Below are 16,919 nucleotides of genomic sequence, written 5' to 3'. Positions count from 1 at the left end.
CTGACATTATCATCCTTTCCAAGCAGGTGAGGACCTGAATCTTAGGAATCTTAGGAAACATTTTACCCAAGCAGCAAAGTTCTGCCCAGCCTGAAAGGCCTGCCTCACCTTTCTGCTCTATTAGCATGTTTCTTAAAGTAAACAACCTTAAAAACTGAAAATAGAACAGAATAGCTACTGTAAGCAACTCAGCACCTTTTTTGCTCTCTTTTATCCTGTTTTCAAGTGGGTTATGGTAACTGTGTACCAATCTGAGGGAAAATTAAAGCAGCTATTCCCTAAATCTCCGTTTGCAAATAACATCAGTAAAGCCAACAGGGTATTATCTTTTTTTTTTTTTAAAGTATTTTATTGTTTTAAGTAACCCCTACACCCAACACGGGGCTCAAACTCACAACCCCAAGATCAAGAGTTACATGCTTTACCGACTGAGCCAGCCGGGCACCCCCACCACATTACTATCTTAATAACAAGGAAGTCATGGCATTTTTATGATTCTTATAAATTCTAGGACTTAAAATGGCAGTATCAAGCATACCTTAAAATATTTCCATAGCATTTAATTTATCTCTCACTGGCTTTTAACATAGTTAAAACACACACACACACACACACACACTCCTCTATTTTAAAAGCATTTTGAAAAATTTGACCTGCCACATGAGCAGTACATTTCATATTATGAAGTTAATATATTCCACATTTCAAGGGTTTGATAAATTTTGTGAACTGTCATTCACCAATGTGTAGAAACTTTGAAAATCCCTGGTCTCCTAGCTTGTCATTTGCTGGCAGTATCACCATGACAAGCTTGGGTCGAATCCATTTCAGGGCATGAAGTGGCAGCATAGCTCTTCCAGGGTGGTAAAACATACGGTCAGGACTTGTACCCAGTGATTTGGTTGAGAAAAAGGCCACTTCACGCTCTCAGGAGCTGAGGCGAAATGGCGAAGGCTGACCACTAGGTNTGGGGCTTAACATTTCCCATATTATGTAAATTTGAATAAACAGGTTTTTTAAAGCAAATTTATAATTGGCAAAGTTTTCAAAGTGACACTGGATGGTGATGATTGGGTACATTTTTACAGGCAGTTCAATACTGTCTGGCTCCTGCAGCACACCCTGGGCTTGAAAGATAAAAACTGTCTGGGTCACCAGGGCGGGGAGGAACGGACTCAGCGCCCCTTTTAAAGACAGCAGTGTGGCTTGCTCGTTTCATTTCTTCTCAGGACCTGTCCTGTATCTCCAGGGCTGGGGACACCTCCCAGAGTCACAGTAAAGCTGGGACTTGCAGGTTTATCTGGTTGTGAAAGATTTTTATGTCTAACGTTAAGGTGTCCCAAAAGGAGAGATGTCTGCTCTTCATCGTCAGCTCCTGGTTTCCCCCACTGAGCTCTCCTCAGCTTTGGCTTCTTTAGAATCCCTGCTGTGTGTCTGCACAGGTATGGTTCGCAACGGACCTGTACTGTTTTTTGTCTTCACTGAGTCAAGTAGTAGACAGGAAAACAATTACCTTTGTTGAGCCACTTGGTTCCCACCCCCACCAGTTCCCTCTTTTTGTGGACACCCTTAAGAGGGGGCTCGCACTGAGAGTCCTGCTTTGCTCTGAAACCAGGCCTGCAGCAGGTGCTGGTGAGAAATTTGGGGTTCGAGAGTGACAGTTTCTGTGGGGGAGAAGAGCTGGTTGTTATAACAGGTTCCTGAGCTCCAGGATTGCTTCAGAATTAGATTCTTAAGAAAGTGCAAGACAGGCGCCTGGGTGGCTCAGTCAGTTAAGAGTCCGACTTCGGCTCAGGTCACGATCTCACGGTTCATGGGTTCGAGCCCTGCATCGGGCTCTGTGCTGACAGCTCAGAGCCTGGAGCCTGCTTCAGATTCTGTGTCTCCCTCTCTCTCTGACCCTCCCCTGCTCACGCTGTCTCTCTCTCTCCCAGAAATAGATAAAACATTAAAAAGAAGGTGCAAGAGAAAGCTGCTGCTTCTGGGTTTGCCGGTACTGCTGAGACTCCGTCTGTCCACGAACCATAATAACCTTGCTCCTCCCCCTTTTTCTGCTTTTCTTCTCCATCAGCTTTTAAAAAACAACCGAACGGTTGAAGTTACCACTGACAACTTTCTCTTCTGAGACTTTTATTCCTCAGTTTACTCATTTTTTTGGGATTTGATTCTAGAGAGGGAACATATCTGTCTCCTTTAAGCCGCTAAACACTTCTGATTTACACAGAAGTACCATTTACTGGCAGCCCAAATAATGTAATGCTGCAATTGCACGTGAAGCCTCTGTAAATTAGTACCACCATCTACCTCTGCCCTTGCAAGTGACCAATATATTTCAGTAGAAGAATGGGCAAAATTGTATGTAATTGCCACTGGAGATTTTCCTGAGATTTAAAAACAAAACAAAACAAAACAAAAAAATCTGTGGCACTAAACAGGTCTCTGGCAATAAGGTCTTCCGATCAGGCTCAGTATCATTCACACCTCTAGGGGGGCGCTAGTTTTATGGTTGCCATTAGTGGAGTTGCAGCTCAGTTGTCTTAAGTCTCCTCTGGCCTTCTGAGAACCCGTGGAAAGGCTTGAAGGCCTTTTTGCAGGGGAATCTGGCTCAGCCTTGATATCTCGGTTAGTGAGATAGAGCCCCGCATCTGGCTCTGCGCTGACAGTGCGGAGCCCGCTTGGGATTCTTGGTCTCCCTCTCTCTCTCTGCCCCTCACCCACTCGTGCTCTCTCCCTTTCTCTCAAAATAGGTAAATAAACTTAAACAATAAATAAATGAAAATTACTTTCCACCCTGGCCAATGATTATTTGGTTTAGAAGGATGCTAATTTCCAGGCTGCATTTTTAAATCTCATTGCCCTTAAAAACCAAGCTTTAAAATAAATCTGTGGCTTAAATATATCTGGCAGATAGAAAGAGAACCCAGGCAATTCCTACATGTACTAATTATCTAATCTCCAAATGATAGGTTTTATGTTTGCCATCTTCTTATAAATCACTGTCACATGAAGCAGATGTCAGATTCATGAAAGGGTTACTCAGGCACACAGCACCCCTCTATCTTATTCATAGTAAAAAGAAAACAAAGGCAATGTGCCTATTTCGGTTGTAACTTACAAAATGTCACTCATGATCTGGGAAGATAGGTCATATCAAGCACAGGAATGAAATTAAATTGCAGAAATTTGGGAATCAAACCAGGAGGAAAATCTGAACTAGGATATGATACGATAGCTGAATTTTTAAGATGGTCCTTCTACAGTTCACATTTTTCGACTTGAATAAAAAGGAAAAAATTGCTTTAAATAAATAGTTCTTCCAGAACTTTGCAAATGATTTATTCTTCTACAATGGCTAGTATTTTTGAGTGCTAACACTCAGAATAGTGCCAGTTCACTATTCCAAGGATTTTACCTGCATGAATCCACTTAATCCTCAGCACAACTCGGTGAAGCACCTACCTGAGGCACAAACTTGACCAAGAGTTTAAGTACGTTGTTCAAGGTCACACAGCTAGAAAATCACTTGATGTGGAGAGAGACTCAGGAGTCAGACTTCAAGCCTGAATATCCGATTTCATTATGTCCGTAGTGTACCATGCCTCTTAAGCTTCAAATGTACGTACCTGTGAATATTACATTGAGAATATCCACTGAGTAACCTTGCAAGCAAGTCCCTGAAGTAAAAATAATCTTCCTGATTTTTATTTGAGAGACAGGATAGATAGCTTCATGATGAGAGCACAGCATCCTGAAGTAGACCTCTGAGGTCACGTCTCAGCACTGTGACTCCGGACAAGCTACTCTACAAGTGTCATGAGTTCTTTCATAAAATAAGGATGATAAATAATAGTACCTACCCTCATATGGTTGTTTTGAGATTCGAATGAGCTCCTACATAGCACTTCAGGGCCTGATACAGTAAAATCTTGGATTGCCAGTAACTTGCTCTGTGACTGTTCTGCAAGATGAGCAAACATTTCTAATAAATTTCACCTTGATGAGTAAGCGATATCTTGGAATATAAGTAGTATGTGATGCCAAGTGTCACATGATCACAGCTCGGCCAATGGCTCTCCCTTTCTTGCTCACTCGCTGCAGGATTGTGGGTGATCATCTCCCATGCTCAGATGCTCGGTCTCAGGTCACAATGTTTGACAGAAATCAGTGATTTTTCAGAATGTTGGAAGGTGCCCACAACTGGCACTAGAGTGTTTTTTGTCACTGCAGAAAACCTATGGACAGTCCTTTGCTTTTCCATACAAGAGTAAGCTTAGGAATGCTTTGCTTCATTCTAGGTCAGGCTGCCTGAGGATATAGATCTTTCTCTGCTGCCTTATTGCCAGTTACATTAAATAGAGTAGATGACAAGAATTTATTCACACTGTACCTTAGTCAACATCTGTGCAAGTGCATACAATGGCCCTTATGCAGAAAAAGGTTGAAAAGAAAGGTGGTAAGAAGATAATGATTATGGTGGAAGTTAAGAAGGAAATCATCAAGAAGTATGAACGAGGTATGTGACTGCCCTAAGTTGCAAGAGTTTATGAGAAGTCTGTGTCTGCATCTCCTCTGCAGAGGAGGAGGAGAAAAGGGCAGAGAAACCCCTCACTTCAAATGAGATTAGGGAGATGTGTAAAATGTGAGAAACAGTGCAAATTGTGTAGAAAAGCATCACCTAAATAAGGTTGGAGCAGTGCGAGCGGTGAATCTGTTTAACCACAATGCAATGTCACATTTCCGTGAAATCCTCAAAAGGAAGCAAAAGCAAGTGTCATTGGATAGGTTCCTTGTTAATGTTGCATGAAAAGAAAAAGACTCCACTGAGCCAGCAGATAGCAGTGATTCTGTTAGTGATAGTGAAAGTCATTCTACACAATAACCCTCCTCTCTTTTGTCTCCCTCACACCAGCCATGAAGGTTTTCAAAGGTAAGTGCAGCTTAGTTTATTTTTCTTTATATTTTGTATTTTATTATTTTGTATGATATTACAGCATTATAATAATTTTAATATGAATTTTGGGTTGTGGAATGAATCATCTGAGTTTCCATTACTTCTTATGGGGAAATTCGCTTTGATATACAAGCGCTTTGGATTACAAGCATCTTTCCAGGACAAATTATGCTCAGAAAGCAAGGTTTTACTGTACATGGTAAGTACTTCATAAGCCTTTTTCTTATTACTGTTTAGTCTGCTCATATCAAGGGGCGCCTGGGTGGCTCAGTTGGTTAAGTGTCCAACTTCAGCTCAGGTTATGATCTTGTGGTTCTCGAGTTTAAGCCCCAGAGGAAGCTCCCTGCTGTCAGTGATGAGCCCGCTTCAGCTCCTCTGTCTCCCTCTCTCATTCTGCACCTCCTCTGCTCATGCTCTCCCTCTCTCTCAAAAATAAACATTAAATTTTTAAATAGGTTTAATTTGCTGATATCAACATGTCAAAAATGATTTCAAAATACATAATGTTGATGGATTATTCTGACGAGCAAGGTGCTGGTGCTCTGTTAATGTTTGGTCACTTGAATCTGGGACAATGACAAAGATAAGTGCTATAATACAGATTTTAATTATTCTTCTCTAAATGTAAGGTCTTTATTGTGGTACGCACTCTGGGATTTGTTTGGCTAATAAGATCCAAAAGTACCAGCTTATATCAGGCTGCCACTTCCTTCATTTCTGAGGAAATTCCATGTGTAACCCATATGATATAAACTCCCGTGTTTCATGATCCCCTTCACCTCAGGTAACTCAGTTCTCTCAAACACACTGCGATAGCGTTTATTGAGGTAGGTACTTGGCATACATGATATTCCCAATCCTGCCAGCACCAAAGGGACATATGCTCTTAGCACCACTTACAGATGCAGGAACCTAACCAGAGTCACTCAGCCAGTGGGAGTTAGGGTCAGTATTAAGGCTCAAGTTGTCTTATTCCAAAGAACAGAGTTCGCCCATGCTGACCTTAGTAAAAACCCACCACCATATCATCATCATCAGCAGCAGCAGCAGCAGCAGCAACAAGATGGAAGCAGTAGAAGAGGCAGAAAAGTGATATTTTAGTGTCTCTTCCACCAGTTAGGGGCAAATGATTCAACTTTTGTAGGTCAAAGGGTCAACAGGATAGGGACACCAAACTTGTTTTCTGAGGCAGATTGAACTAGTTTTCTCGCAGTATCTTTCAGGCCTATGATATTTATTGTTTTCACTGATTTTTATTATTTATGTGTGTGTATTCATTGATATCTGTAATGTGCAAGGGTCTATATGAGGAGCTACATAGGATGAAAAAAAAAGGGTGTTTCTTTGGATTTTTAGATCACTTGAGACTAATGATGTTAGTGAACCATGGGCCCTAGTAGAAAAGAGAGTCATGGTCAACACAACAGGCAGAAGTGCCAGAGGAGAAATGCAGTGCCACCAGGTCAGAAGACAGGGAGCATCATCGGTTGGGATGTTAGGGAAGACTTCAAGATGCAGCTGCCATTTAAATTAAACTTGAAGAGTTGGAGGGAGGACATGCTCGGCAAAGAGAGCATCTTAAAAGGCAAGGAGGTGGGAGGCCATGATGTGTTTGGATGAAATAGTGATCTTCTGGTTTGAATGAAGTGCTGAATACTAGAAGATAACTTAGATTGAGAAGCCAGGTTAGGAAGATTATTTTGCTTATGAAAGAAAAGTTTTCAAAGCTTTATGGCACAAGTGTGAAGACCTAGAGCTTTCTTTTAGAAAGATTAAGCAATGCTCTATGTCAGTTTCAAGTCTAGGACACCGAGAGAATGCTGGTGCCATTGACAGGAAATAGGAGACCAGGAGGAACTGGTTTACCCTCCTCCATTTGTATTTAATGGATTTAATTTGAAGAACTATGGAAATGCAGAGCTGGACTTTGGGAGGAGCAGGAGAGGTTATATCAATTAGTCCACTACAAACATAAGTGAAGTTGTGATATGGCAAGACCAGCAAAGAGATGAGTCTGTAAGAGAAGAGGGTCAAGGACAGACCTCAGGCGTGTCACCATCCAGCTATCAGGAAGTAGAGAGAAGGCAGTGGGAAGCAGAGGAGAGAGGGATAAGCAGAATAGTGGAAAAAGCCAAAGAATTCAGTCTTTGGGGGTAAAAGGAGGAGAGAATTTCAGAAAGCTAAATGATTTATTAAATTGTAAACTCCCTGAGAGCAGGCCAGATTACCTAGTTAGTTCAATATTTCTCCAGAATAGGTGTAGTAGAGTTGCACACTTTCTTGGTGTTCAGTAAGTGTTAAATGGAGGTCTGCAATATGCAATGCTATTCAAAGTTTGAGGAGGGTGAAGACTGTCAAGAGACCATTTGTTTTCATGATTAGGACATCCTGGTTACCGTTGTGGTGGATTTCCATTCTTTCTGTTTTAAGGAAAATAAAGGACAAAGATTGTGTCTGAATCGAAGATTAAGGAACATACAACATTGTCTCTGTGCACGTGTTCTGTTGGACCACGAATGAAAAAATGTCTGGTTTCTTCTTCTTGTGGCAGCACTCTGCTTGTTTGCGTGAATGTATGGTTGAGAATGTGTGTGACAGGAGGTGGAGGCCACCAAGATGTCCATCAGGGGAGAAGAGATGAGCCCCTGCCGTGGAAGTATACACAAGGAGGGTAACATCTGTCGGCACCCTTGTACTAGATGGGCAGAAGGTACTACAGCTGTACCTTGTAGCTGTAACAAGTGGAAAGAGGGAGAAAAACCCATGTGAATACAACACATATGCTGTTTAACAGAACACACAGGTACATACATGGCCAAAGCCATTCATTACAGTGGGTGTCTACTGGGGCAAGTGAGAGCATAAACATGAGAATCCGGGTGAGTGGGGAAAATTGAGTAAAACGAAAAGAAGGACCTTGAAAAGATCAATGATGTGGTATGTGATTGATTCATACTTTATTGTAGACATCGAAAGCAAAAAGGGCATATGTGATGGATGCTCCCCCCCCCCATCATGATAAATGTACTCTTTAATCCCCAGACCCTATTTCACCCATCCCCCCCAACCGTTCTCTGCTCTGGTAAGTTTGTTCTCTATAGTTTGGAGTCAGGTTCTTGGTTTATCTTTCTCCTTTGCTTGTTTGTTTCTTAAATTCTACATGAGTGCGATCATATGGTATCTTTCTCTGATTTTGCTTAGCATAATACTCTTTAGTTCTATCCATGTTGTTGCAAATGCTGAGATTTTTGTTTTATGGCTGAATATTCAATAATACACACACACTATATATATCTATATCTATATATATAAAGTCTTTGCCAATTTGGACGCCTCACATCTTCTTTATCCATTCATTTACTGATGAACACTTGGGCTGCTTCAAAGTTTGACTATTTTAACTAAAGCTGTAGTAAACTTAAGGGTGCATATATCTTTTCAAAATAGTGTTTTTGTCTTCTTTGGGTAAATACCCAGTAGTGAAATTATTGGATCATATGGTATCTCTATTTTTAATTTCTGGAGGAACTTCCATACTGTTTTCCACAGTGGTTGCACCAATTTACATCCCTACTAATAGTGCGTAAGGATTCCATTTTCTCCACATCTATGCCAACACGTGTTTATTGTGTTTTTTATTTTAGTCATTCTGACAGGTGTAAGGTGATATCTCTTTGTGGTTTTGATTTCGTTTCTCTGATGATTTGTGAGGTTTAGTATCTTTTCATGTGTCTGTTTGGCCATCTGAAATCTTCTTTAGAGAAATGTCTGTCCATATCGTCTACCCATTTTTAGACTGGATTACTTGCTTTTTGGGTGTTGAGTTGTATCAGCTCTTTATATATTTTGGATACTAACCCTTTATTGATATGTCGTTTATAAGTATATTCTCCCATTCAGTAGGCTGCCTTTTAGTTTTCTTGATTGTTTCCTTCACTGTGCAGAAACTTTTTGATGAAATCTCAAAAGTTTATCTTTTGAATCTCTAATTCAGAGTTTATTTCTGTGTATGGTGAAAGAAAGTGGTCCAGTTTCATTCTTTCGCAAGTGACTTTCCATTTTTCCCAACACCATTTGTTGAAGAGACTTTTTCCCATTGTGTATTCATTTCTCCTTTGTTGAATATTTATTTGTTGTGGGTTTATTTCTGGGCTTTCTGTTCTATTTCACTTATCCATTTGTCTATTTTTTGTGCCAGTACCATACTGTTTTAATTACTACTGCTTTGTAATATAACTTTAAATCTGGAATTGTGACCTCTAGTTTTGTTTTTCAAGATTGCTTTGGCTGTTTGAGAGCTTTTGTGGTTCCATATAAATTTTGGGATTGTATGTTATAGCCTGTGAAAAAATGTTATCGGTATTTTGATAGGGATTGCATTACACCTGTAGATTGCCTTGGGTAGTATGGACATTTTAACCATATTTGTTCTTCTATCCCATGAACATGGAATGCCTATTTTTTTTTGCATGGTCTTGAATTTCTTTTATCAATGTTTTACAGTTCTCAGAGTACGTCTTTTACCTCTTTGGTTAAGTTTATTCCTAGATATTTTATTGTTTTTGGTGCAATTATAATGGGATTATTTTCTTAATTTCACTTTCTGCTGCTTAATTTTTAGTGTATAGGAATGCAACACATTTCTGTAAATTTATTTTGTATCCTGTAACTTTACTGATTTATCAGTTCTAGTAATTTTTTGGTAGAATCTTTAGAGCTTTCTACATATAGTATCATATAATCTGCAAATAATGAGAGTTATATTTCTTCCTTACTGTCTTGGATGCCTTCTATTTCTGTATGTAGAATAATTGCTGTGGCTAGGATTTCTAGTACTATGTTGAGTAAAAGTGGTGAGAGTGGACATCTTTGCCTTATTCCTGACCTTAAGGGAAAAGCTCTCAGTTTTTCACCATTGAGTATGATGTTGACTGGATTTTTCATATAAGACCTTTATGTTGTTGAGATAGGTTCCCTCTAGACCTACCTTGCAGAAGACGGTCTAATGCTTTTTTGGCACCTATTGAAATGATCATATGATTTTTATCCATTCTCTTATTGATGTGACATATCATGTTGATTGTTTTGCAAGTATTGAACCACTCTTGCATCCTGGCAATAAATCTCACTTGATAGTGGTACAGGATTTTTTAAGAAATGTATTGTTGGATTCCATTTGCTAACACTGAGCAACATGCTGAGGATTTTTGCATCTATGTTCATCAGAGATAATTGAACTATAGTTTTGTGGGGTTTTTTTTTTTTTTTTGTAGTGTGCTTCTGGTTCCATATGTGATGGAAGCATTTTTACAAATCTCTAATTGCAGGAAAAAGCAATTCTCAGTGAGGTGACTATATAAGCTTTGCCTTCATTATGATTATTTGATTATTAGCAAACCAAAAATATAGATAGATGTTATTTCTGTATCTATAGTAAAAAAAAAAAAACAACCCATGCATATCATAAGGTCTATTAATTTGAATCCTAACTCAGAGTGACATCAGGTTTGCCAGGAGCAATAAGAAGGGTGTGGCAACTGAGTATAGTTGGAACAGAGGACACAGGGTTCCACACACAGATTCTTCCAACATAAAAAACACATACCTGAATGATATAACCTAATATAATACTTTATTATCTGATGTACTACATGTTATACAATTATCAAGCAGGAATCCAGTGTTGACATTTGCGTTACATTTAACAGTTACATGTACTCCTTATCATTAAAATTTGTATTCTAGCAAATTAATTTTCTACCCGTTCAAATAATGAGTGAAGTGCAACTTGAACTTATTACCAAGGACATTCTCTATACGTGATAACTGGCATAAAATATGAATAGGGAGAAAGCTGTAGTTTACTTTTACGAGGAATGGAGAAACCATCATTTCACAAGTTGTGAAATCAGAATCCTATTTCTACTTTTTTTGTCACTCCTTCCAAACTGGAAATNAGGCTAAGGCTAAGTGCAGTGTGTTTTTGCCTTTACTGCTTTCAACACAGAATTCCACTTGCTATTCCTTTGTTCTAACTGCTCTTTTTTAAACCTGTCTTGAAAAGAACTATGGCTGTCTTCATCCTCTGTCTCAGAGATGATTTCCATCTTCTGAATGATGAGTTTAATAAGCTCATGCTGTTTCTCCAGAAGAGAAGTGAGATCCTTCAGCCTAAAAGGATATACAGGTTTCATGAATTTGTTTTCAGTTAGCTTTCCAGGCTCCGAGTGCAGGAAGGCCCGGGTTACTAGAAGCACAGATGAGCTGTGCTCAGGTCACAGCATTCTGGTACTCATAATCTTTCTAGGCAATACATATTTTTTAAGTGTAAGTGTTCTTCCTAAGGTTGCACTGTTACTTCTCAGCTAGTTTGTTTTTTGCTCCCATTTTAAAGATTAAAACACTGTTGCACGGAAAGATGAAGTTGCTTTGCCCTGGTCAGAGCGCTAGTAAGTAGTTACATGGGGCCTTAGGCTCAGGTCAGCTAACTGTAAAGCCCTCATGCTTAACCACTGTACTATACAGCTTCTCCTGGAATTCTTAAAATCTTTCAAAGCTTTGATATATCAGTTCAGATGGCTCATGGGAATGCAGTTTAAGACAATAATTGGCAAAACTGATCGGTGAATTGCAGCAAGGTGTTGGGTCTAAAAATGACATTCAAATGATTCTCAATATACTATGACATCAGTCCATTAAAGTATGACTTAACAAGTGAAATAAACACAAATAGACAACAAAAAACTTCAAATAATGATGTATGGTGTAAGGTTAAGTTTCTCAAATACAGATAAAAGGAAAAATACATACCGGTATTTCTGCTTTAATATTTCTGTTTCCAGAGATGGGTCAACATTTGGAATTTCCTGTCTCTCTTCTTGGGTATAAAAAATAAAATTAAATACACCCTGTGGGATAAAAGATTAATAATTACTCAGGTTGAACTCAACTCAGGAACCGTTTCTTGCACGTGCACCACGATTCAGCTACTGAGCCAGGTATGATCACATCGCAGGTATTCTCAGACACCGTGATGGCCCTCAAGGTGCTCAGTCTGTGGAGAGAAGCACACGTGTATAGAGCTATACAACAAAGTCACACATATAATAAAGGAAAGTATAAGGTGTATAGATGATCTAGAAGAAGGAGAAAATTGGAGTGGGGGATTATTTAGGAAAAGGTAAAACTGAATCATTTTCTATTTTCTCATGAAAAATACCCATCATCAGTGGTGGTATTCCATGCAGGATTAGCTGTTCTTTCTCTAAAACTGCTCCACACCATTATCCACCACAACTGAGTTTCCCATGAGGAAATTTCTGAAATGCCATTTTAATATGTATTTTTAAAATTTTTTTTAATTTTTAAATTTTAATATAGTATGTATTTTTAAAATTTAGTGTTTTTTCAACCCCTGGTAGACTGGACAGGGTTAAGGGTGGATGTGAAACAACCAGGAATGAATGAGACCATCCTAGGAGTCTAGGCAAGAGAAGACCGCAGCACAGGCCACATGGGAAACCTAATCAACCGAGCATGGAGGGGGCTGGGCGTGAGGGGCGAGGAGAAGGCAAGGATGACATCTTCCACCAGCGAATGAATGGTGTTGATGTTAAATGAAATAAGAAACTGAGGAGAGGGAAGAGGCTTTGTCATTCTTTCCCTGCAGGGAGAATGAAACAGGTGTGTAAACAGGAGGTGTGTAAACTGAGTTCCTTTTGTATGAGTTTATTTCAAATACGCTGAACTTGAGGTACCTTGGACACATACCAGTGAGGATGCCAGACAAACAGTTGGACATAGGAGCCTGGAACTCGGAGGGCTCCAGGAAGAATGGAATTGTGAGCCTTCTGTGTTTCAGGAGTAGTTGCAAACATGGATATGAACGAAATTATACAAGGAAATGGTGTAGTTAGAAGAAGGCCTAGGCCAATATCCCAATCAACTTTATCATTGTAGGACTCCAAAATGGAAAGTTAACATGTGAAGAACTCAGAATATTTGTAGAAATAGGAGAAAGCCCAGGCATGATCAGGATTAGCATCTAGTACTTCTCACTCTTAATACGGTCCCTTTGCCATTATGATGCAGTGGCACTGCTTAGTCTTTGACATCTAGTATATTTTCTATTACGTACACTCTCCATGTGCACATTTGTGCATATATGTATCTGAATGTGTGTACGTACATATGTGCTCTATATTTTCACACAGACACACATCTGCACATGCATGTAAGTGATAGGTGACTGGGGAAAACAAGAAAGGTACACCTGCACTGTACAGAAGATCCTTATAAGGTACCGGCAGTCTACCCACCCACCCATGTGCTCTCACAGGGATGTGGTACATGTTTAACATGGATGTTGTGAATTAGCCACTGGGAAGAAGGAGCACAGGGCTCACATGTCTCCCTCCCACTGACCTTCACTTTCACGCTGTGGGGAACTTTTCTTTTTTAAGTCACAAGTACTTCTTTTCCACAGGCACAGGGACTCAAAGTCCATAAAAGAGTACCCTTAAGGATAACACAACGAATGAGTGTCAAACAGCAGCACGTCCTCCATGCTGGCATTTCCCACATGTACTTACTAATAACCCCGCACATCTGGGTCTGTTGGGATACACGACGATAGATTTCTGATCCACTTTGCGTAGGAACCACAGTGGCAGCTTCTTCTCTAAGCTGGTATGAAGTTCCACCTAAGGTGCATTTTGGATTTATTGAGAGACATGATTAAGAAGCATCTGGAATCCTTACACTACACAGAAACCATCATTAGTACAGGAAACTGAAAACCGGCTCCTGTGTCCTGCTTGACGCACGTGCAGCTGGGCTGGACAGGATCCCATCTCTCCCCCCTCCACGGACAAGACAGGGCCAGCTGTCTGCCGTTGTGGCAAAGTGTTTAAAGAAGAAACTCAAGTGAGCAGATGTTCACTGTTCAGGGACTGTGACGGACACTGGCCACGTACGAGGAAAAGCGTTCGTCCATCCCCTGGGGCATTACGCAAAAACGCGCACAAATGCGCCGTGTGGCTCGTATGAAGGCACGTCTGTGGGGGCGGCGCTTCGCTGGAGGAAGGCAGTGGTGAGCACTGAAAGGGCTACACCGCACATCTAAGGGTACTTGTCAATGTTTCATGCCATGCCATCTGGTGTAAAATGTCCATGACCTATCTTGACCGTAATTTAAAAAAAAATTTTTTTAATGTTTATTTTTGGGAGAGGGAGAGAGGGAGGGAGGGAGAGAGAGAATGGGGAAGGGGCAGAGACAGAGGGAGACAGAGTCTGAAACAGGCTCCAGGCTCTGAGCTGTCAGCACAGAGCCCTATCCGGGGGGTCGAACTCAAGAACGGTGAGATTATGACCTAGGCTGAAGTCAGATGCTTAATGACTGAACCACCCAGGCGCCCCCATATCTTAACTATAATTTCAGAGATACAGTCCCCGGTCTCATTTAATGGATTTACCTTGAGTTGATATTTAGTTTCTCATATTTTCAACTTTTGTTTGCCAAATTTGTCGTTTTTTTATAATCCTTGTGTCTCTTATTTGGAACTGTTTATTGTAATTACCACATTGGTGAGAGTTTGCTCTCTAAGGCCATAGGCTTTTTCATATGTGGCATTTAAGTGGTTTACATCCACAAATGGGGAGATGTTGAAAGCTTTTGGCCCCTCCTCCACATAATACACTCTGTGTCTTGCTTCCCTGGTTCCATAGCACTTACCACATTTAGCACGATAGATATTAGTTCCACTTCCAAGAAAAGCTATGTTTTCTTGTACTTATTAACAATACCAATTAGATGTTTTAAGTTTCTATAATTTCCAGGGTTCCTTTTTCCCTTGGGTCTTAAGGTCAATATTCCTTTCCCTTTGCAATATACACTTTTGCAGAGGTCACATGCGATCATTTACTTGATTGAAAAAGATTTATTCAAGCCTAGTGTTTGCCAACAGATAAAGCATATGTTTTGTCTTAACCTTATTCGTTTTCTACATAGGATCTGCCAGATTTCCTCTCTCCGATCTGGTCCTGGGGAGGGTGGCCAGCAGAGCCCCTTGGTGGGCTTCTCTGGGCTCGGGGAGCACCTTCACCTCCTCTAACTGGTGGGTTTCCCTCGTTGGAGGTCAGAGCACTCCATGCATTTCCTTTTGTGATTTGCAGCACGAACGTAAATGCTTGTGGAGCGTCCTCAGCTGCCAGCCTGCGCCAGAAGTGTGGTCACCAATGTTCAAAACTGAACAGCTCTAAGCCCCTCAACATCCTCACAGCTCCTGTGTCCTTGAGTAACCGCTACCCCTCCCAGCATGTGCTGTCCCAGGGACCTTTTTGTCCCTACTTAGGTCTGAGATGACTTTGTGAGAAGACTAACGTCTCTCTGTGAAATGTGCGGCTCCCTGTCCCCTTCTGCCCTGGTTCTGTGGGGCCGCAGATGTAGAGTTGTAGTGATTGTAGAGATTTGCTTAAAAAGACAACTCGGGAAATAAAAGAAGGCTTCCTGGCTTTCCAGTCAGTGCTCTTTTGTGATCCAAAACAAGGAACAGAAACACGGGAACACTTGCTTTGCCTGTTTCCTTTATAGGCCTTTGTGCTGTTGTGTTTCAGGGAAGAGATCAAATCTAAGACAGAACTGTGCTTTTCAAATCAACTGCACTGACACTGTAGTTTAGTGGGGTCTCCCCCAGACATCTAGTGCTATTGCTTATATTGTTCATTTTATTTACTTTCCTTGATCTTTTCAGGAGTTATCAGTTCTGAAGTACTGCTGACATGTCTGTGAAGAGGATTTTTTCATCTCTCTTCCTCTCCTCATCCAGCTACCTGGAGTCTTGATACAGTAAGAACTGGTCAGTTAGCTCTTCCTGCCTCCAAACTTTCCACACTAAATCAAGATAATCCTAGATCATCTTAAATACCACTCTCATTTTGTTCCCGTTCTTCGGGAGAGGTGACAACTTCCCACTAACCAAACACCTTGGAGCACTTCACCCTTTACTGCCCTATCTTCCAAAGCTAAGGTTTTCCGTTGTTTGCTATTTTTCCATAAAGCACTCTGTCATCTTGAGCCACCTTAATATGCTCTAAGGAGCCATCCCTCCAGGCCCGGAGCCCTTCCCCTTTCCTTAGCCACGTCTCCTGGCTCTGCCTTCAGCCCTCTGCTCCTGCGGGTCGGTCCTGCCTCTCTGGGCCAGTCGCCCTGCTCCTCAAAATCCCATCCTTCAACATCTGGTTCACATGCCAAGTTTTCCATGTAGCATTTCCATAACTTTATTTTCTGTATCTGACATTTTAACCGTTTATGTATTGTTCTTTCATGGACCAAGTCCTCTGCATAATACACCGCTTAATCACAGAGCATAGAGTTTAAGGATGGTTCTAAGTTGATTTTGATATTTTAAACTCTGAATATTTAGTTGGTATGCTCCCCAATTAGACTTATTCTACTTAGTGAAGTCAAAGGTCACACATCCCTTTAACTCCTCAGGGTTCTCATGTTCAGTTGTGCTTTGCTCTGCACGTACCACATACTGGATGGAGAATTTTTTAGAAATAAATATGTGCTAATGTAGAGCAGAATGAGTAATAGAGAAGAATGAAGCAGGACAGAACAGTGAAGAGTGACCTCTTAATGTGAGTTTTTCTTTCTCTTGAACTCACCTAAGTTTTTTAATATGTATGTTCAACTGGTCATCAGACATTTTTGAAGCATCAGATATTCCCATTCAAATTTGGTATTTAAAGACAATGCAAAAAAGAACATAGAACTAGTTTTACAGTGTATAACAGGAGCCACCTCACGAGATTCAACAGCCAAGGAAAAATGTAAGGGAGGTCACAAAAGAACCAGACCTCACAGATGCACTTCAGTATGACCTGTTCAATGGGAAGCCTGCAATTTGCTGGCCAGAGTAGCAAGCGTTCCTAGAAGAGTTAGGCTGAGACAAGACAGAACACGTCA

The 16,919-nt window shown here is 40.6% G+C and overlaps 1 protein-coding gene across 1 annotated transcript in view; it reads right to left on the bottom strand.

The window, feature by feature from the left end:
• Positions 1-10,915: 10,915 nt before the first annotated feature.
• Positions 10,916-16,919, bottom strand: part of TRPA1 (transient receptor potential cation channel subfamily A member 1) — a 51,577-nt gene continuing 45,573 nt past the window's right edge. The window contains exons 25-27 of the mRNA XM_077752475.1: positions 13,543-13,653; positions 11,762-11,859; positions 10,916-11,122 (exon numbers count right to left, since the gene is read on the bottom strand). Of these exons, the coding sequence (XP_077608601.1) occupies positions 10,918-11,122; positions 11,762-11,859; positions 13,543-13,653 (414 nt within the window). The 3' untranslated portion in view covers positions 10,916-10,917. The remainder of the gene's footprint in view (positions 11,123-11,761; positions 11,860-13,542; positions 13,654-16,919) is intronic.

This window comes from Crocuta crocuta, unplaced genomic scaffold (genome assembly GCF_008692635.1).
Source record: "Crocuta crocuta isolate KB4526 unplaced genomic scaffold, BGI_CrCroc_1.0 scaffold141, whole genome shotgun sequence".
Taxonomy (NCBI): Eukaryota; Metazoa; Chordata; class Mammalia; order Carnivora; family Hyaenidae; genus Crocuta; species Crocuta crocuta.
This window is presented reverse-complemented; position numbering and strand designations above follow the sequence as displayed.